The 21711-nt window shown below is 36.7% G+C and overlaps 3 protein-coding genes across 3 annotated transcripts; 1 reads left to right on the top strand and 2 right to left on the bottom strand.

Annotated features, from left to right (window-relative positions):
- Positions 1 to 10086: 10086 nt before the first annotated feature.
- On the bottom strand, positions 10087 to 16526 carry GCK72_016030 (uncharacterized protein; the record flags this gene model as incomplete). The annotated part of the gene is made up of 6 exons (XM_003092430.2): positions 10087 to 10201; positions 10840 to 11148; positions 12551 to 13144; positions 14563 to 14933; positions 16091 to 16284; positions 16427 to 16526. The coding sequence occupies 6 exons, from the start codon at positions 16524 to 16526 to the stop codon at positions 10087 to 10089; spliced, it is 1683 nt and encodes a 560-aa protein (XP_003092478.2).
- A 1049-nt stretch (positions 16527 to 17575) lies between these two features.
- On the bottom strand, positions 17576 to 18279 carry GCK72_016029 (uncharacterized protein; the record flags this gene model as incomplete). The annotated part of the gene is made up of 3 exons (XM_053731274.1): positions 17576 to 17674; positions 18041 to 18100; positions 18145 to 18279. 3 exons carry the CDS (start codon positions 18277 to 18279, stop codon positions 17576 to 17578), a joined length of 294 nt encoding a protein of 97 aa, XP_053586046.1.
- Positions 18280 to 19180: 901 nt separating this feature from the next.
- Positions 19181 to 21357, top strand: GCK72_016028 (uncharacterized protein; the record flags this gene model as incomplete). The annotated part of the gene is made up of 8 exons (XM_053731273.1): positions 19181 to 19339; positions 19385 to 19659; positions 19707 to 19867; positions 19912 to 20309; positions 20354 to 20454; positions 20497 to 20824; positions 20870 to 21049; positions 21097 to 21357. The coding sequence occupies 8 exons, from the start codon at positions 19181 to 19183 to the stop codon at positions 21355 to 21357; spliced, it is 1863 nt and encodes a 620-aa protein (XP_053586045.1).
- Between the last annotated feature and the right edge of the window lie 354 nt (positions 21358 to 21711).

Raw genomic sequence — 21711 nt, 5'->3', positions numbered from 1 at the left:
GAAATTGACCAACTTTGAGAGTGTGTCATGGTTATATTTATTGTCCCATCAAGTAGATTTTTAATGAAAATTATAGATCAAATGTAGAGCTCCATTTTTATAGTTGACAACTTTTTAATAGCACCGCTCAGTCTTGAGATAAAACGCTTTGAAGTTGAGGAGAGACGCAGACAGCGAGACACTCTAGCTTCTCTGCGTCTCCCACTTCACGGCGATGTATCTCAAAAAGGGGCGGAGCTAGAAAAAAGTTATCAACTAACGAAATATTGGAAATTTCAAGTAGATCATATTTCTAGTTGACAACTTTTCAATAACACCGTTCAGTCTTGAGATATAACGCTTTGAAGAGAGACGCAGACAACGAGACACTCTACCTTCTCTGCGTCTCTCTCCCTACCGTATCTCTTTACTTTTTGAAGCTACCAAAAAGTTGTCAACTACAAAAATGTGCCAAACTTTATAAGGATCATTTTTGTAGTTGAAAACTTTTTTGTACGGACACTCCCTAAAGAGTTATGGTCATTTTAAGGGGACAATCCCTTGAGATCGTTTAAGATCGGCTAAGATCGGTTGAAATCAGGGAATTTAGGTAAAAAAGCGGAGATTTTTGAAATTTTTCAAATAGAACTGAAAATTTCCAATATTTTAAGCCTAAAACCAGGTCAATACGATGAAAGTGAAAAAAGTTACAGAGTTTCGACAAATTTTTTTTCGACAAAAAAAATCAATTTTTTTTTTGAAAATTCACATTTTCTGTTGTAACTCAGTCATATTTTGTTCGAAACTGATAAATTTAATATTTTTGAAATCAGCGCAATATTGCGGTTCAGAAAAGTATAATCATGATTAACTTGTTAGGGAAAATGAGCCTTCGTGGAGGAGTTTGGCCGCGTACTCCTCTCGGACAAGATTTTCTACCATGGCGGCATTTCAACACCATGGTTTCGAAAAGTCCCGGTTTCCAGCTGTCTCGAAACTGTTTCAGAGGAGAGCAGTACATGAGTAGAGTAATAAAAACTGACGAAATGTATTTTTTTACTGTTTCACAAATCCTATTTCAAGTTATTTTCCATAAATGGTCAGTGATTTAAGCTGAAATCTAAAATTTTGATAAAATTAAAACAATTCACAATTATTCTAATTATTGGCTGTAATTGGCTGAAGCTGTTTCCAATGTTCCCGCGATATAAATGGAAAAAAAATGAGGAAAAGAGAAATTGAACAGAAATCTTGTCCGAGAGGACTACACGGATTCGAATTTTTTCCGGGTCGCGTTGCGTGCGCGCGTCGCGGTTCATATTGAAAGATACGACAAATAAAAGTAAAAATTCTTGGCACCCTGCCAACCATTGTCTATTCTTCCCAGAACTACAGAATCATTATTCTGAGAATAACGGTACACATCTGTCCCGACCTCCGGAATGTCCAGATGTCCAAAAGGGTAAAGCAGATCATTTCCGGGTTCCGGTTATGTCCAGATGTCGCAAAAACTCCCCAAAAACCACCCAAAAACCCAAAAAAAAACATAAAAATCGCCGCATGATGACAAAAAGGCAAAAGTGAGCGTAGTAAAAGTAATGCTCCTCCATTTTGATATCAATCCTCCCCACTCTTTTATCTATAATTCCTTATCAAAACGCGACGCCTCTCAAGATTACTGAAAATAATCTGAAAATGTGTGGAGAGAATTGACACTTTACGTGTGAAAATCGACACGAAATGAAATGAAATGAATAAATGAAACATGGGGTGATAAGGGAGTGGTGGTAAACGGGGAGAGAGAAAGAACATAAAAATTATGAAAGAATTTTCAGACAAAGAGCAGAAAATGAGAAATCAGAAAAACCACGATTGAGGAAGTAAAATAAGCAAAAATTATAATAAATACAAACTAAAATAGTGGCAATTTTATAGGAAAAAACGGAGAAATTTGGGTTTTAAATCGGGAAAAAATTGTGGTTTTGGAGGTGGAAATTGAATTTTTAGGCTGAAAAGTTGGGTTTTTTGATGGAAAAATGTGATTTTAGAGAGAAAAATTGAATTTTCTAATGAAAAAGTTGGTTTTTCTGTGAGAAAAGCGATTTTTGAAATTCCGGTAGACTCCGCCCATATGTATACCAGGCAACGCCCCTTTTGAGTTTTAAGATGGGGAAAATGGGGTTTTTGGAGGTGGAAATTGAATTTTTGGCAATAAAAATTGATTCAGTGAGTTTTCAGAGCCGCAAATTCAGTTTTTGAGCTAGAAACTTGGTTGAATGTCCAAAATTGAATTTCCGAGACGAAAATTCGGATTTTAAATTAAAAAATCTATTGAAATTTGAATTTTTGAACTGGAAATCCGAATTTCAGAATTTCAGCTAAAAAAAATGCAAAAAAAAGCAGAGTTTGGGCGAAATTTTGAGTTTTTGAGCCAAAAATGCCGTTTTTAACACGAAAAAGTGAGTTTAAGAGCTAGAAAACCCAATTTTAAGCCTAAAAAATCAAATTTTCGATCAATTTCCAGACAAAAAACACAATTTTTACATCAAAATCAAGAGGAAAAAGAGTCCTAATAATAACACGTCGAATTATAATGTTCTCCGAGATGATAGGCGTGTCGAAGGTAGACGAGACGAAGTGGGCGGTCCCGAGGCGATGAGAACTGCTCACCGATTTTGTAGGTGCCGCCGGAGACGCGGTAGACCTGGAAATGGGTAAAAATGAGTCTAAAATAACTGAAAAATAAGCATTTTTCACATTTTTTGAGCTAAAAATTCAAGTCTTCAGCGAAAAACCCACCAAAAACTGGGCTTTTCTGTCTGTGCGTCGGTTTGTCCTGATTTTAAACGGGTTTTTTTTTAATTTTTCAGATTTAAAATGCGTTAAACATTGAATTTTCACCGCCGAAAAGTCAATTTTTGAGCTGTAAACTCGAGTTTCGATCGCTTTTCAACCTAGAAATTCGGATTTTAACGTTTTGAGCTGGAAATCCAGTTTGTTGCATGAAAAATTCAAATTTAACTCGAAAATAGCTTAAAAAGCTAGAGTTTTCCGTCTGTGCGTCGGTTTGTCTTGCGGACATTTTCAGTTTTTTTCACATTTTTCCAATAAAAAACCGGTTTTTCGTCGTGAAAAATTGTAAGAAAACGATGTCGGCGTGTCTGTGCATCCGGATATCCAGATGTTCACTAATTTTCAGTCAGAAAACCAAAAGAGTACAATAAAACGTGCATTCCGCATGGCCGGTCTACCCAATTCGATACTTTGTGCAACAGAATTACAGCAGAATTAGAAATGATAAGAGAAGTAAGTGTGTGATTAATCTGTGTCCGTGAGTTCCCCACAAAATGGAGTGATGAGGAGATTATGACTAGAAAATGGAATGATGAGGGAGGTTTCGAAATAGATATCAAAAACATAGTTGTCAAGGCCCGGCCCGGCTTCAAAAAATGACCCTTTTTTTCCCAATTTTTTTTCTCGAAATTTTTTCAATTTTTCATCGGAAATGTGTCCATTTTTGACTATTTTTCAGAATTTCTTCTAATTCTGACTGATAGTCGAAAATTTGACTTTTTCGCGAAAAAATTCAAAAAAATTCAAAAAATTTGAAAAAATTTGAAAATTTGACTTTCGCGCCAATTTGCCCGGGCCTTAAGCCCGGCCCTGATTTCGCCGACAAGGCCCGGCCCGGCCCGGCCCGGGCCGGGCCTTGACAACTATGATCAAAAAGGGTTTCATAATGCAAAGCTGTTCCTAAAGGCCCGAACCCGATTCAAAAGTGGAAAAACGTTAGTAAATCTTCATTTTTCGTGAGTAAATTGATATTTTCAGACTAAAAATTGTTCATTTTTGGGTTGAAATTGGTCAAAACAGCTGAAATAACTCTGAAATTGGCAGAAAGTTGGCGTTTTCCAGATGAAAACGTCAATTTTTTTTCTAGCTGCCAGAGTTGCGCGGAAGTGATTTTTTCAAAAACGGATGTCGGAAGTCGGAAGCCGGAAGTAAAATTTCTAATCCGGAAGTCGGAAGCCGGAAGTAAAATTTCTAATCCGGAAGTCGGAAGCCGGAAGCCGGAAGTAAATTTTTGAAAACGGAAGTCGGAAGCCGGAAGGCGGAAGTGAAAAAACGCCCGGAAGTCGGAAGTCGGAAGCCGGAAGTCGGAAGTAGATTTTTTCACAAAGATTCAAAAACTCCAAGAGAAAAAGTTCATAAAATTCGCGAAAATCAGTGAAAAATTAGTTTTTGGCTGAAGAAAAGCCTATTTTCTGTTCTTGTAGACCATTTTTCCATGTATTTCTGCGAGATGTACTTTTCGGAAATTCCACAATTATGGAATGACGGAAGTCGGAAGTAAAATTTTCGAAACGGAAGTCGGAAGTCGGAAGTGAAATTTTCAAAACGGAAGTCGGAAGTCGGAAGTGAAATTTTCAAAACGGAAGTCGGAAGTCGGAAGTGAAAAACAGCCCGGAAGTCGGAAGCCGGAAGTCGGAAGTGAAATTTTCAAAACGGAAGTCGGAAGTGAAAAACAGCCCGGAAGTCGGAAGCCGGAATTCCGCGCAACTCTGCTAGGCCGGCCCGTGACAAAAGTCTGATTAGGCGCGTTTTTAAACAAGAAGTCGCTTCAAACGCTCGTTTTCTTCGCTGTTTTCAAGAGTCTGGCGTGCCTTAGACGCGTTTCACGATCTCATCACTTTGAAAATGTCAAAAACAGGCTGAAATTGCGATTTTCAGACATTTCGGGGGTGAAAAGTGGTATTTTAATTCTACTTTTCGGACCGGAAGCTGAATTTTTGACATTTCAAAATCAAAAATCGGACAAAAACCACTATTTTAAGGTGTTTTTCGCTCATTATTACATGATTTTTCTCTCAAATTTTCGCATTTTTCCTCCAATTTCTCAAACCAACCACAATAGTCTTCTCATAAATCAACGAAGCGGCCTTCAACTCGAGTTCTCCACCCCAGACTCCGCCCACATCTGCACATTTCTCCACTCCCTGAAGATATGTCTCCCATTCGGCCGCCTTATCGGCTCCAGCTGAGACTCCGCCCACATCAGCATCCGAGATGAATGGAGCGAATTCCTCTTTGTTATCACGCATGTATTGGGCACAACTCTTTCGGAGTTTTCGCACGGAAATCTGGAAGAAATTGGTGAATTTTCGGTAAAAAATTAGTCATTTTAAGCTAAAAAATGTCTGAAATCGCTCATTTTCAGCTGAAAATGTAGATTTTTGAGTCAAAAAAGGCCAAAATTGGTCATTTTTCGTCTAAAAATGAGCGATTTCAGACATTTTCAGCCAAAATTAGTCATTTTGAGCTTAAAATTGGAAAAAATGCTCGTTTTTCACATAAAAACGAGCAATTTTGAGTCATTTTCAGCCAACATTAGTCATTTTAAGGAAAAAAAATCGTCTGAAATCGCACATTTTTTGCTTAAAATGACTAATTTTGAGCCAAAATACGTCGTTTTAAGATGAAATTGAGCGGATTTTGAGTCATTTTGAGCCAAAACTAACCATTTTTAAGCTGAAAATGCTCATTTTCCACCTAAAAACGAGCGATTTCAGACATTTTTGAGCAAAAATTGCTCATTTTCTACCTAAAATGGCAGAAAAATTGTCCATTTTGAGTAATTTTGAGCTAAAAACGAGCGATTTCCAACATTTTCTAGCTGAAAATTGCTCATTTTTACGTCAAAATGACTAATTTCAGTTCAAAATTACTCAAAATTGACAATTTTTACAGCTTTCGGACCGAAATCTGGAAGAAAATTGGTGAGTCATTTCAAAGCAAACATTGGCTGGAAATGTCGATTTTTGAGCCAAAAAAGGTTAAAATTGCTCATTTTTCACCTAAAATGGATGAAAAATGGTTAATTTTGAGTCATTTTAAGCGAAAAATGAGCAATTTTCAGTCATTTTCAGCCAAAATTGGTCATTTTTCGTTTGAAAATGAGCAATTTCAGACGTTTCAAAGTTAAAATTAGTCATTTTTTGCTTAAAATTGAGCAATTTTGGGTAGTTTTGAGCTAAAAACGAGCGATTTCAGACATTTTCTAGCTGAAAATTGCTCATTTTGAGCCAAAATACGTAATTTTAAGCTGAAAATGAGCAATTTTGAGTCATTTGAAGCCAAAATTAACCATTTTTAAGCTGCAAATTAGCGATTTTGGACATTTTTGAGCAAAAAATGCTCATTTTTCGCTTAAAAATCGCTTCAGAATCACCTCAATTCCCTCCTCTTGCAATTGATGAGAAATCGATGCATACAAACAGTCGCCGTCGGCTGGAATGTCAATCATTCGGAGACTTTCCTCTTGCAGCATCTGGAATTTAAGATTTATGGCTGGAAATCGGAATTTTTAATGAATAGTTGATTTTTTGTGCTGAAAATTGCTGAAAATCGCCTTTCTGGATGATTTTTGAGGTAGGAATCGACATCCGTACACTTGGACACCACTTTTAGCCTATTTGACTGAAAATTCATGATTTCCAGCAAATTTTCATCATTTTCTGCTCATTTTTCACCCAAAAAACGCCAAAAAACTCCTTTTTTTCTAGATTTTCTCCAAATGCCTTCTCCAAAATGTTTCTCCGAATGTTTCTCCGATTTTCAGCTAATTTCAGACAATTTTCCATCATATCCAGTCATTTTTAATTAATTTCAGCCGATTTCAGCTCAATTTTCACCGTTTTTCACTCAAAAACGCCAAAAAACTCCATTTTTCTCGATTTCTTTTCAAATTTCAGCCAATTTCAGAGAAAGTTTTTATCATTTTTCAGTCATTTTCAGCCAATTTCAACAGATTTCAGCCATTCTCAACTAATTTTTCATCATTTTCAACCAATTTTCAGCCAATTTCAGCTCATTTTTCATCATTTTTCACCCAAAAAACGTCAAAAAACTGCATTTTCTCGTCTTTCCCCAATTTGCATTCTCCAAATGTTTCTCCGATTTTCAGTCAGTTTCAGCCAAGTTCAACTCATTTCAACCAATTTTCAGCCAATTTCAGCCGATTTCAGCTCATTTTTCACCGTTTTTCACCCAAAAATCGTCAAAAATTCCATTTTTTCTCGATTTTTTCAAATTTCAACAAAATTTCGACCGACTTTCATCCAGATTTCGATTTTCCAGACATTCTTAACTGATTTCAGACAATTTTCAACCATTTTCAAGTCATTTTCAGCCGATTTCGGCTTATTTTTCACCATTTTTCACTCAAAAAAACGCCAAAAAACTCCATTTTTTACCGATTTTGAGCCGATTTCAGCTTATTTTTCACCATTTTTCACTCAAAAAACGCCAAAAAACTCCATCTTTCACCGATTTTCAGCCGATTTTGAGCCGATTTCAGCTCATTTTTCATCATTTTTCACTCAAAAAACGCCAAAAAACTCCATCTTTCACCGATTTTCAGCCGATTTCAGCTCATTTTTCATCATTTTTCACCCAAAAAACGCCAAAAAACTCCATTTTTCTCGTTATTACCTGTTTGATGGCCGCCTTCTCCAAATGTTTCTCCGAATCTTTGCTCTTCGACGCCTCCTTATCGGCGGCCTGTGCCGCTTTCAGTCTCTCCTCTTGTTCCTTTTTTTTCGCTTGTTTCTTCGCATTTTTCGACGAAATTTTGAAATTTTTATAGAATTTCGACGACGCTCCGCCCCCTTCTTCCTCTCCGTCCTCCTCTTCTTCAGGCTCCGCCCCCTCTTTCGACGGAGTGGGCGTGGCTTCAGGGGGCGTGGCTTCAGTGGGCGGAGCTTGCGAGGAGCTCTCTTGACGATGACGTTCTTCGAGCTCTTTTTCGAGCTTTTCGCACTGAAAATATGGGATTTTTTGGCTAAAAAGTCGGTTTTTGGGTCAAAAATGCCGAAAATTCCAAATTTTTAGGCTAAAAAGTGATTTTTTGGCTGAAAAATCGGTTTTTTCAGCTCAAAAATCAGTTTTTTACCTCCGCATTGACTTCCTTCGCCTTCTGCTTGTTTCCACTCTTCGCCGCCTTCTTCATCGCAGTTATTTTGGCTGAAAAAGAGAGATTTTTAGCTGAAAAATGAGGGCCAAAAACTGGGAACAAGAGCTAGTTTCAGCCCAAAAATGGCATTTTTAGGCTGAAAAATAGTAGAAATCGGTCATTTTTCGGATTTTTAAGCCGAAAAACCTGAAAAATTAGCGATTTTCAGCTGTTTTCAGCGAAAAAATGGCTGAAAAATAGCTGAAATTGGTTGTTTTTCGGACTTTTGAGGCGAAAAAATTGGAAAAATGATAATTTTAGACTGAAAAGTAACTGAAATTTGCTTTTTTGAAAATTTTTAAACTGAAAATTGAGATTTTAAGCCAAAAACTGGAAAAAAGAGCTAGTTTCAGCCCAAAAATGGCATTTTTAGGCTGAAAAATAGCAGAAATCGGTCATTTTCTGGATTTTTAGCCTGAAAATTGTCATTTTCAGGCAGAAAAACTTGGAAAAATGGCAATTTTAGGCTGAAAATAGCTGGATTTGGTCGTTTTTTCGGTTTTTGACCAAAAAAACTCTGAAAAATGACAATTTTCAGCACGAAAATTGATAATTTTCGGATTTTTTTGTCTCAAAAATCCGAAAAAAGTCCAAATTCAGCTATTTTCAGTCTAAAATCACCTATTTTCGTGCTGAAAATTGTCATTTTTCGGAGTTTTTGGTCAAAAAATCCCAATTTTCAGCTCAAAAATCCAAAAAACGTCCAAATCTAGCTATTTTTCAGCCTAAAATCGTCATTTTTCCAAGTTTTTCCGTCTGAAATCGGCAATTTTCAGGCTAAAAACCCGATAAAATTACCGATTTCTGCTATTTTTCAGCCTAAAAACGCCATTTTTGGGCTGAAAATCGATCATTTTCCGAGTTTTTCGGCCAAAAAAAATCCGAAAAACGACAAATTCCAGCTATTTTTCAGCCTAAAACCATCAATTTTGGCTGAAAATTGTCATTTTTCGGAGTTTTTGGTCAAAAAATCCCAATTTTCAGCTCAAAAATCCGATTTCCAGACATTTTTCACCCTAAAACCCTATTTATTTTTTTCATTTTTCAGACTTTTCTGTCTCAAAAATCCGAAAAACGTCCATATTCAGCTATTTTCAGTCTAAAATCGCCAATTTTCGCGCTGAAAATAGCTCTTTTTCTCAGTTTTTGGCTGAAAATCTCAATTTTCAGTTTAAAAATTCAAAAAAAACGTCCAAATTCAGCTATTTTCAGTCTAAAATTGTCACTTTTCGAAGTTTTTCAGCCTGAAATCGGTAATTTTCAGCCTAAAAATGCCATTTTTGGGCTGAAAATCGCTCATTTTTCAGATTTTTTGACTCAAAAATCCGAAATTTCAGCCATTTTTCGCTATTTTCGCTCCATATCTGTGTCATCCAGTAATACCTCTCAACTCTTTCTTCTCCTTCCGATGACGTGTCACCATTGGATTCTCATCGGCGCCGTGCTCGTCGTCAGATGTCATTCTGGAGCCAAAAAAATCAAAAAAATTCTCAAAAAATCCACAAAAATCGATAAAAAAGGTACTAAAAAAGCGAAAAATTCAACTTTTCGTTCAAAAATTGATTAAAAATGGCAGAAATTCGAGTATTTCATCAATTCGGGACGTATTTAAAGCACTTTGGGGGCTAAAAATCAATAAAATCAATAAAATCAATGGGAAAATCACCAGAAAACCAGTTAGAATTATGAATTGGGTAGTTAATCACAGAAAATTGGGGAAAATCACATAAATTATGGGGAAAATGGGCTAAAAACACAATTTTTGAGTGGAAAAAGTATAAAAATGGGCGAAAAATAAGGAAAAATCACAAAAAATTGGCTAAAATTATCAATTTTCAGTCAAAAAATATGAATTTTCAGTCAAAAAACATGAATTTTCACCCAAAAAACACGATTTTTCAGTCAAAAAACATGATTTTTCAGCCAAAAAACATGAATTTTCAGTCAAAAAAACCCGATTTTTCAGTCAAAAACAGCTTAAAATTTGGGAAAATACAAAAAAAGGGTTAAAAACACTATTTTTCAGGTCAAAAATGGTCAAAAACGGGGAAAAATCACAAGAAAAAAGCGATAAAATGGCTGAAAATGTCTGAAATTCAGGCGGAACGAATGCTCAAAACGACTTGTTCCAATGATTTTCCGAGGAGAAGAGTGTTTTCGACAGTATCCGCTTCGGCGTAGATACGGACAATGTTCTCGGTGCCAGATGGTCTGAAAATTACACCGATTTTTGGCTGAAATTTTTGACATTTTAAGCTGAAAAATCAGAATTTCAGGCTATATTTATTTAAAAATTCAGTAAAAATTGCTGAAAATGCACAATTTTAGTGAGAAAGCTAGACAAAAATCATAATTTTAGGTTGAAATTGGTCGAAAATTTAGGTAAAATCGCTTAAAAATTAGCTCAAAAATTCCGTAAAATCACTGGAAATTGAGATTTTCAGCTAAAAATCGTGGTTTTCAGGGCGAAAATGCTAGAAAATTGAAGAAAAATGATTGAAAATCGGTATTTCAACACGGAAAATAAGATTTTCAGGTTGAAATTGTTCAAAATTGATATTTTCAAGCTGAAAAATAGGATTTTCAGGGTGAAAATTGCTTCAAAATAGGGGAAAAACGACTTAAAATGACTGAAATTGCTCCAAATCGAAATTTTCAGCCAAAAATCGTAACTTTAGGTTAAAATTTGTCAAAAAATTAGAGCATTTTTGGGCTGAAATTGTAAGAAATCGACTGAAAAATCGGAAAAATACCTAAAATCACCGATTTTCGTGCTGAAAATCGCTAATTTCCTTCAGTTTTTCCACTTTTTGGTCTCAAATTCCGACAATAATAATCAATTTCTGTACCTAATAAAAGCTCTAGAACTCTTGAATTTGGCGACATCTTCATCGATTCTCTTCTGAATTCCATCCGGTTTCAAAAGTGTCTGCTCAGCATTCGTCGTCTTAAAAATCGATCGATCGTCGACGGGAACTTTGATTTGAATATTCGGAACATCCGTATACAATTTCTGATTCCAATCGTCCATCGACCATCCGAAATGACGAAGACACATCTCAATGGCCATCAAATCTGCGAATGCGTCTCCGACAGTCTCGTTGATCACTCGAGAGAATAGGGCGAGACGGCGGATACACATGATAGACGAGGGCGCTCTGGAAATTATAGTTTCAGACGGAAAATTGGAAAAAATGACTGAAAATCACGTTTTTGTGAGAAAATTCGTCGAAAACTGACTGGAAATGGCTGAAATTCTCAAAAATTCAATAAGCATCGCTGTTTATTGAGATTTTCAAATGAAAAATTTGGAAAAAAATGGCTGAAAATCATCATTTTTCGCGAGAAAATCTATATTTTTAGCCAAAAAATCATAATTTTAGGTTGAAATCGATCGATAATTGGTCGAAAACTGGCTGAAAAATAACATTTTCAGGTGTAATACCGGTTTTTTGGATTTTCATCATTTTTCGCGAAAAAATCTCTGAAACTTGACTGAAAATCGGTGGGTATGATAGAAGAGAAAGCTCTGGAAGATAAAGAGAGATTTTCAGATGAAAAAATGGAAAAAATTACTAAAAATTGACATTTTTGTGAGAAAATCGGTGAAAAAACTGACTGAAAATCAATATTTTCAGCTGAAAAACTGGGTTTTTAGGTTGAAATTGCACGCAATTTTAGTAAAAAATACGGTTTTTCGAATGAAATTAGATAAAAGTCGCTGATAAAAGACATTTTCAGATGGAAAATCAAGTTTTCAGAGAGAAATTAGAGAAAAAAACGAGAAAAAATTACTGAAAATCTCATTTTCAGGCTGAAATAACTTCAAAATAAGCTGAAAATTGGAATTTTTCGGATGAAATTCGTCTAAATGTCGAAAAAATTCGTCAATTTTCATAAATTCTTATATTTTCAGCCAATTTTCAACCGATTTTCAACCAATTTAAGACATTTTAGGCCTATTTTCAGATAGATTTTCATCCAATTTCAACCAATTTCAGCCGATCTTCACCGATTTTTAGCAAATTTAAGAGTATATCAACTGATATCAACTGAAAAATGACGTTTTCAGCTGAAAAATCGGATTTTTCAGGACGAAATCGCTAGAAAATTCAATAAAAACTCTGAAAATATCGAAAAAAGACTCAAAATCGTCTTTTTTTCTGAGGATACAGCTGAAAATCCATAATTTACAAACAAATTTCAGACTTTTCAGCCAATTTTAAACGATTTTCAGTCTTTTTCAACCAATTTTGGTCATTCGTAACCGATTTCAGCCGATTCTCATCTAATTTTGCCCATTTTCCAACAACTTTCAGCCAATTTCAGCCATTTGTAACCGATTACCAACCGATTTTCAGCCGTTTTCAACTAAATTTTAGACGATTTTCAGTCATTTTCAGTCATTTTCACCCATTCCTAATCGATTTTCAGCTAATTTTCAACCGATTTCAACCGATTTCAGCCAATTTTACACAATTTTCCATCATTTTTAACCGATTTTCCGCCAACTTCGGTCGATTTTCAGCCAATTTTCAACCGATTTCCCCCCAAACTCACCTCCGAATAGCACTATTAAACTGTTCACTGAACACCACCGTTCCGTGTCCATTCGCCTCAAAATAGATGCCCACATCGAATTCAGAAGCCGCTTCATGCAAGTGTTTAACGCCCGTCGGTACAATAACCGTCTCAATTTTCAGCGAATCTCGAATGAATCGAGTTGACGCTCCGTTGGCATACGCCGTCTGGATAATACCCATTGTCAGACGATAATTGGTCTTAATTGCCGCAAATTCGTCTAATTGCTCTTTGAGATACATTGCAAAGAGCACAGCAATACGGTCACCATCGAAGAGCTCCACGCATTCAGAATCCCCAGACTCCGCCCCTTTTCCTCTAAAATACAGAATCCGATCCGCATCGCCGTCAAACGACACACATTTTCCTTCCTTCCCCTCCTCGGAATTCCCGAATTCCGTCGGCATTTTTTGTGAAATTTTCACAAAATCCGCTCCACAATCGTGATTCAACTCTCCTCGCTCGTTTCTCAACTCGATTTCCAACATATCACGTGGAATGTGTTCGATGAATTCGCGGAGACGTGGAGCACCGACTCCGTTTGCACAATCGACGATCACATGGGGTTGGTAGCTGAAAATATTAGGATTTTTGTGAAAAATGGGTATTTTAGAGGTCAAAAATGACATTTTTTGATGGAAAAATTGAATTTTTTGCGAAAAAAACTGGTTTTTTGGAGAAAAAAAAAGTGAAAAATGGGTATTTTATAAGGAAAAATTGAATTTAGAGGTCAAAAAATAGGATTTTTCAGTGAGAAAAGCAATTTTAGAAATGCCAGTAAGCTCCGCCCATTTCTAGGCCACGCCCACTTTTTCCGATTTTTTCGCATAGAAACTGTCGGGGGCACATTAGGCGCGCTTTTTCGCAGTCTTCAAGGTGGCTGGCGTGCCTTAGACGCGTTTTAAGGTCTCATCGCTTCGAAATTGTCAAAAACAGGCAGAAAATGCCATTTTTAGACCATTTTTCGGCCTCAAAACTGAATTTTTGACTATTTTTGCTCATTTTTTCACATTTTTCATAAAAAAATCGGACAAAATTGATCAAAAACACTATTTCATTGGTCATTTTTGCAAATTTTTATGCACAAAAACCGGCGAAAACCTCATTTTTTGCGTTTTTACTTGAAAATAGCTCTTTTCCAGCCATTTTTCCAGTAAAAACCTCATTTTCAGATGATTTTTTGCGGTTTTTTCTCAAATTTTCCCCAATTTTCCCTCTAATTTCCTCTTACCGAGATCCTTCCGGCTCTTGCGTAATCCCATACAACTCTCTAAACGCCGAACTAATCGCCCGATAGTATCCCTGATTGGTTGGCTCAGCGAACTCGGGCTCCGCCCACTTTTAGACCACGCCCTTTTTTAAAAAGCAGAAAAAATCTCATTGCTCCAGGCGCGTTTTCAAACCATGAAATCGCTTAAAATCAGATTTTCAAGGTGTCTGGCGCGCCTCGGACGCGATTCATGATAGCATTTTGGGGGAGGGTGTCGGGATGTCAAAAACAGGCTGAAAATGCAATTTTCAGACATGTTGGGGTAGAAACTCGTGTTTTTCATCCAACATTTAGGTCAAAAGCTGAATTTTTGACTATTTTTGCTCATTTTTCCAGTAAAAACCTGATTTTCAGATGATTTTTCTCAAATCTTCGCGCAAAAAAAGCGAGATTCGTCCATTTCTAGGCCACGCCGACTTTTTCCGATTTTTTCGCATAAAAACTGTCTGGGGTGCCTTAGGCGCGCGTTTTTTTTGAACCATGAAATCGCTTCAAACGCTCGTCTTTTTCGCTGTTTTCAAGAGTCTGGCGCGCCTTAGACGCGTTTTCTAGTCTCATCACTTTTAAATTGTCAAAAACAGGCAGAAAATGCGCGTTTTGAACCAATTTTCGGCCTCAAAACTGAATTTTTGACTATTTTCGCTCATTTTTCCCGTAAAGACCTCATTTTCAGATGGTTTTTTTCTCAAATTTTCACATTTTCCCTCCAATTTCCTCTTACCGAGACCCTTCCGGCTCTTGTGTAATTCCATACAACTCTCTAAACGCCGAACTAATCGCCCGATAGTATCCCTGATTCGTCGGCTCAGCGAAATCGGGCTCATTGAACGATTTGACAGTGTAATGAAGCATCGGAGTCGTCACAATTCCCACGTCGACGAATTGGACATTGAAGAGGGCGGAGCCTGCACGGGCGGCCGATATCAAATGGGGACCTGATAGACGGGTATCCATTCCACACACCACTCGAGCATTCTTTGTCTGTCCAGACGAAATTCTCGATTTCTCAACTTGAGACATTTGTTTCTCGAGGGCTCGAACGGCAGATGGAAGATCCTCGTCTGTTGCATTCACGATTTCTGTCGCGTATTTCTGGAAATCATGATTTTTGCAAAAATTGGAGGGTTTTTGGGTGGAAAATCGGAAAAAAATCGTGTTTTTCCGATAAAATTCGAGCAAAATAGGAAAAAAATGACTGAAAATCATCATTTTTCAGACCAAAATTGTGTTAAAATCGCTGAAAATTAAGAAAAACTGGGAAAAAAATGAGTGAAAATCGGTACTTCAACACGAAAAATTCGATTTTTTAGATGAAAATTGAGAAAAAGGAAATCATGATGTTTGCCAAAAATTGGAGGGTTTTTGGGTGGAAATAGCTCGATAACTGAGTGAAAATCGAACATTTTAGTTAGAAAACTGAAAAAAACACTTGAAATCGATCATTTAAGACCGAAAATTAGAATTTTTAGGTTGAAATTGGTCGAAATTTCAGTAAAAATCTCGTTTTTCCGCGTGAAATATTTTTAAAAAATGGAAAAATGACTGAAAATTGAGATTTTCAGATGAAAAAAAAACCGGTTTTTGAAGTTTTCAGACATCAATTTTCGTGACAAAATGGTACTAAACCTGTCTTAAACGATACTTTCGCATTACAGATTTTGATTTTTGAATAGAAATTATTCGAAAATTCAATAAAAATTACTATAAACTGAAATCTTCAGCTAAAAAATAGGGTTTTCAGGTTAAAATTTCTCGAAAATTCAATAAAAAACCGTAGAAATTGGGTTTTTGTGCATGAAATTTGAGAAAAATCGGGAAAAGTGCTGAAAAATCGAGTTTACCCGATGAAAATCGACATTTTCAGCTGAACGGTTGGGTTTTCAGACTGAAATTGTTTAAAAATTCAATAAAAATCACTGAAAATCAACAATTTTAGCAGAAAATTAGAGTTTTTCGGGTAAAATCAGATTTAAAAGTGGAAAAATGATCTGAAAAAAATCACTAAAATTGTCAAATTTCGGTTGAAAACCCCAATTTTAGCGCTAAAAATCATGTGAAAATCACATTTTCAACCAAAAATTGACGATTTCTGAGCTGAAAACTGCTATTTTCACCATATCTGATTCATTTTCTAAAAAAAAAAACTGTTTTTTCCAAGGTTTTGACAGTTTTTGACCAATTTTAGGCCAGAAAATGTAATTTTTTCTGGATTTTCGCTCAAAATTTCCATATTTTCAGCATTTTCGCACCTCCCACTGCTGACTGAGCATATCTCCACTCGGATCGACCAATTTGACGCCATTATCGGCCGCCGGATTATGGGACGCCGTGATCATCACACCGATTGCCGAGTCGAGTTGACGGGCGCGAAGACTTGCCACGTACGCGCATCGGAACACAATGAATGGCAGTTTTTCGGCACGGAAACGGAATCCGGCGGTTCCTGAAATCATTTTTTAAGGAAAAAATCCAGAAAAATCGAAAAAAATCGCAAAAATTTGGAGTTTTTTGGTCAAAAACTCAGTTTTCGGTGGTTTTTAACCTAAAGAACCTGCCGAAAACCCGATTTTTCTGCTATTCCTCACCATAAGCCAGTTGTTCTTCTTGTGGAATGCTGAAAACGTCTCCGGTGTGAGTAGTGTTGCCTGCACGGCTGAATTGTTGCGGGAACACTGGGTCGGCCATGTCTAAAAGTGGGAATATAGTGATTTTAGGGTGAAACGGCATTAAAAATAACGAAAAATAAGACAAAAAATCGCGAAAAATGAGCGAAAATGGCCTAAAAATCACCAAAATAGCCTAAAAATACTGGAAAGTCAGTGTAGATTTACGGCGCTAAACAACACGCTGGCGGGATGGCGGAGTGTCGTACTGAATGGAATTTTGATGATTTTTGATGAAAAATAGTACAAAAAATGACAAAAAAAGGGCGTAAAAGTGGGAAAAATGTACTGATAACATGAAAACTAGCAATTTTTATAAATTTTTATCAATATTTATCAATTTTAGACAGAGAAAATGGGGAAAAATGGGTGGAAAACGACGAGTGACCTGAAAAATGACGATATTTCAATGCCAGCTGTGCTTTTATACTGATAACAAAAAAAAGAGTGCGCCGAGAACTGCGATCAAACGTGTAGATCAAAATTTTATATTTATTTTCAGCGTGTCCGGGAAATATATGTGGTTTTCAACGAGGTTTATTGGATTTTTCGATGGGAAATGAGGAAATTTTGACATTTTTATTGGAAAATTGATTAAAAAATAAGGGAAAACGGGGAAAATCGGAAGTAAAAGAGGAAAAATCCGCCGAAAAATAAATAATTTTATAAATAATTACAGTAAGATTAAAGGCACATGACGTTTTGTGAGAGTCGGGTCTCGACACGATTTAAGAAATTACTGTAGGTAATTAGATTTTTCAGTGATTTTCAGGGTTTTTGCCTAGGACAGTGAGTTTCCGGTTGGTTTTTCTTGGTTTTTAGCTGAAAATTGGGTTTTTAAAAACGAAAAATTCATTAAAATCGTAGAAAAGAATAGTAATTCCGATGAGAAAAGAAAATAAAAAAGAAAACTGAAAGAGGGAAATCTGAGAGCAATTATCCGAATAATTGGCTCAATTTTCCTGCCGTTTTTAATGATGATCATTAGCGTTATTTATTCGGTGAAAGATGAGACAATGGTGCATCGGAGGGGGTCGTAGACATGGTGCATCGGGGGCATTATTTACGAAATCAAGTTGCAATACAGTGCGGTTGTACAGCCTTTGCAAAGACTTGGACATTGCCGATAGCGAAAATCGAAGAGAGTGTAACCCAATACGACCATCCCGCCTGAAAAATTGAAAATTTTGATTTTTAATTTCCAAAAAAAACCTCACCTCATTTTCACCATCATTCAGTAGGAACACAAGGAAAGAAATAACAATTAAAAAAGCATAGAGAGCAGCGAAGAGGCGAATAAGTATGACCCGAATGCGAAGATTTTTTGGGGTGGTGAAAACCGCTTTTGAGGAATTCAATTCTGAAAATAAAAGCGATTTCTCACTTTTCTTGTATGAAATTTCATATAAAGCATCTGCGCTCCATTAAAGTTATCGCTAAGTGCAACGAGAAAAATGGAAGATTTGGCTGAGCGGCGACTCAGCCAGCCAAGTTTTTCACTCACACTACAACAATATATGTCGCCATAATGATTACTATAACTGCAACCGATACGAACAACATCCAACTGGTTGCCGCTAGCCACGCAGGTTCCGTCTATAATTAGTTAATTGGTCAATTAAAATTATGAAACAACTAACCGAATCAAATGGGACTATACCAGTACAATTTCGGCCATCGCTAAACCAACAGTTGGTGAATACTCCGGTTATGTCGAGTACAGTGGTTATTCCAATTGAAATTCCCAGAAAAATGAGTGCAAGGTTTGGATTCATGTTGGCAGAAGTGTGCCCGGTTGGTTAATGAGGTTTCAGTTTTATAGTAGTTAATATGATGATGAAGTTTTATATAGCAAACAGCATTATTTCCATGCGTTATCTACCGAGGAGAATCGATTATTAGTCAGAGATAAGAGAAGTGTAGAAGATCAGATCATAAAACGTCCTGAATCGAGTTTGTGCTACCGTAAAAACTGTAATAGAAGCGCATGCGCCTCTATTTTTCAACATGTGCGTTCGATTATTTTTCCAACTTTTAACTGAACAATTTTCAACCAAACTATCATTTTTGGACAAAATTACACGAGAATCCCCAAATTTGCAGTACTTTTAACGAAAAAATTGGGTTTTAGTTGTGTTTTTTCATGAACTTTGATAAAGAACGACTGAAAACCAGAAAAAATACTCGAAACGTATTAAGGGGGCGCCTCAAATAAAGGGGTGCTTCTATTACAGTTTTTACGGTAATTGAAATGACGCTGAAATGTTGCACAACAGGGTTGAGCGGAATTCCGCCTTCCGCCTTCCGCCTTCCGCTTTCCGCCACTTTTTTCTTTCCGCCTTCCGCCTTCCGCCTTCCGCCAAAAATTTTTCTATTCCGCGTTCCGCGTTCCGCCTTCCGCCAAAAATTTTTCTCTTCCGCCTTCCGCTTTCCGCCTTCCGCTAATTTTTCTCCCTTTCCGCTTTCCGCCATATTTTTCATTCTGGTTTTTTGTTTTCGCCTTCTCGCGATTTTTTTAATTCAAATTGCCGCCGATTTAATTTGCAACGAAGCTCCGATATTACGGTGTGCACCGTAAATCCACACCAATTTTTTAAAACAATTTTGCGTCTTTTCTCTTGATTTCTGGAAATTTTCATACTTTTTTCAAGAAAAAGAAAGTAGTTCAATCAGAAAATGTCGAATAAAAGAAGTAAGTACTGTGCACACTTCAAAAAAATCGAAGACACCGCCGAATGCGTCTATTGCGGATCGATTTTGAATTGGTCGAAAAGTGTTGGAACTAATAACATTCGAACGCATCTGAAAAATGCACACCCAGATGTATTAAAACAGGTGAGTGAGTTCTAAGCTTATTATCAATCCTTATTTCTTATTTAGATCGAGAAAGAAGAAGTCGAAAAAATAGATGAGGAGCGGGCCAAGCTAGAGAAAAAACGACAAAATTCAATCCAATTCCCGGTTGTAGAACTAAAGAAGATTAGAACATGCGAAACTGCATCTCGAGCGGAAAAATTCTGGAGAAGTGGTGCTGATAATAGTGAGGCAATTGAAATGGCTGTTATGAAAATGATTGTTTCTGATAATTTGCCTTTGAGAACATTGGAAAAGGAAGGATTTCAATTTCTAATGAAAACAATTTGTCCTTCAGTGAAGTGAGTAAAACTTGTATAGTATTTCCCAATACTTATCATTTTTACAGACTGAAATCTCGTTTTCATTATACGGAAAAACTGCTACCGCTTCTGGAGTCCAAAATTAATGAAAAAATTGTCGAGGATCTCAAAACGATGGAGCATATCAGCATTACGACTGATGGGTGGAGTTCAAAACATAATAATCATCACATGCTGAGCGTCACAGGTAAACAGAATCATCGTTTCCAATCGAATGAATCAAAATTGCAGCTCATTGGATTGACAAGAACAATTTCGGCCCGAGGTATTGTATTTTGGGTTGTAAATCTGTTTACGGAAAACACAACTCGATCAACTATTGTGAAAAAGTACAAGAAACATTGTCATTATATGGAATCTCCGAATCAAAAGTGGTTCGAGTTGTAAAAGACGGGGCATCCGTAATGACAGCAATGTGTGATCGAATGGATTTAGATGGATTACATTGCTTTGCCCACTTCTTGCAATTATGTGTTTCCGACGTATTTTACGAGGATAACTTGGAATTTGGAAGAGTGATAGAAAAAATGAAAAAAATTATCAGAAAAGTTGCGAAGTCGTCGACAATCCGGGATCAATTCAAAATGATTTTACTCGAAGAAGAACTACCTGAGCGTATGCTCCAGAAAGTTGGTCGCTCATACTTTTCGAGAAAAAGTCATAATGTTTTCAGGAGTGCAGGGTTAGATGGAACAGCATGTTCAAAATGATGTCGACATTCATTGAATCAAAACGGGCAATTATGATTCTACTGCTAGACAATAAGAATAAAAAGTGCGCTGAAAAAATGTCTTCAATACAACTTTTTATCTTCAGATTTCCGGATTTAACCGATATGGATTGGAGTATGATTTCCGCAGCACATCAGGCTCTTGAACCACTTTCCGAAACTACGAAAGCCCTTCAGAGTCGCTTTTCGGCCACCTCTTCTGTAATCGTACCTTGTCTGCAAGTTTTGGATTTTAAGTACAATGAAATCATGAAACAAATTGATGAAGATGATAATCTGGCGATGAAATACGTTGAAGGCTTGATAAAAGCTCTGAAATCTCGCCGCGCAAAATACATCAACGATGAACAATTAAAAATTTCCACTTTTATCGATCCTCGTTACCGTGATGCATACTTCACGCATTCGTTCAAGGTATTTTTCATTCAAACAAAACGGTCCTGAACATGTTTCTTACAGGAGAACATTGTTGCCCTACTCGATACTGAAAATGAATTTCTGGAAAGTTCAGATAGTGAAGTTGAAGAGGAGGCTGTAAAAGAAATAGTGTCTGGTTCGCTATTCGATCGTTATCTTAATATGAACAAAAGATTCACTCCTACGATGCAAATTAACAAGAATAGAAACAAATATAAAGAAGTGAGTTCACAACACTTCATTTCATATCAGAGCAAAATTTTCTGCAGGAAGTTGATTTATATCTTTCAACGAGACCTGATCCATCTGTGAACCCGTTCCAATTCTGGAAAGACGCCACAACTTTCCCAAATCTCAAAAACCTGGCACTAAAATATTTATGCATTCCGGCAACTTCTACTGAATCGGAGCGTCTATTCTCGGTCACTGGAATGATTTGCACGGATAAAAGAACGAGAATGAGAAGCGACCGAGTTGAGCGCTTAACTACATGCAATTTGAATCTCAAAGTGTATGGTATTGAAATTTAATGAATTTGGAGTTTTTTTTAGGGCTATTTGTTTTCTGTTATTGTTATGCCCCTTTTTTCCCGTTTCTTGTTGTTTTTCGAAAAAAAAACTGATTTCTGTTATGCAAAACGTTCTTATTTTAATTAAATTTTTATCTTTCGCCATTTTTTTCTATTCCGCCTTCCGCCTTCCGCCTTCCGCCTTCCGCCAAAAAACTTTTTTTCCGCCTTCCGCCTTCCGCCTTCCGCCATATAAATTTTCCTTCCGCTTTCCGCCTTCCGCCTTCCGCTAAAAAAATTTTTTTCCGCTTTCCGCCTTCCGCCTTCCGCTAAAAAAATTTTCATTCCGCTTTCCGCCTTCCGCCTTCCGCCATTT

The sequence above is a fragment of the Caenorhabditis remanei genome, chromosome IV (genome assembly GCF_010183535.1).
Source record: "Caenorhabditis remanei strain PX506 chromosome IV, whole genome shotgun sequence".
NCBI lineage: Eukaryota > Metazoa > Nematoda > Chromadorea > Rhabditida > Rhabditidae > Caenorhabditis > Caenorhabditis remanei.
Note: the sequence above shows the minus strand (reverse complement) of the source record. Positions and strands in the feature narration are given on the sequence as shown.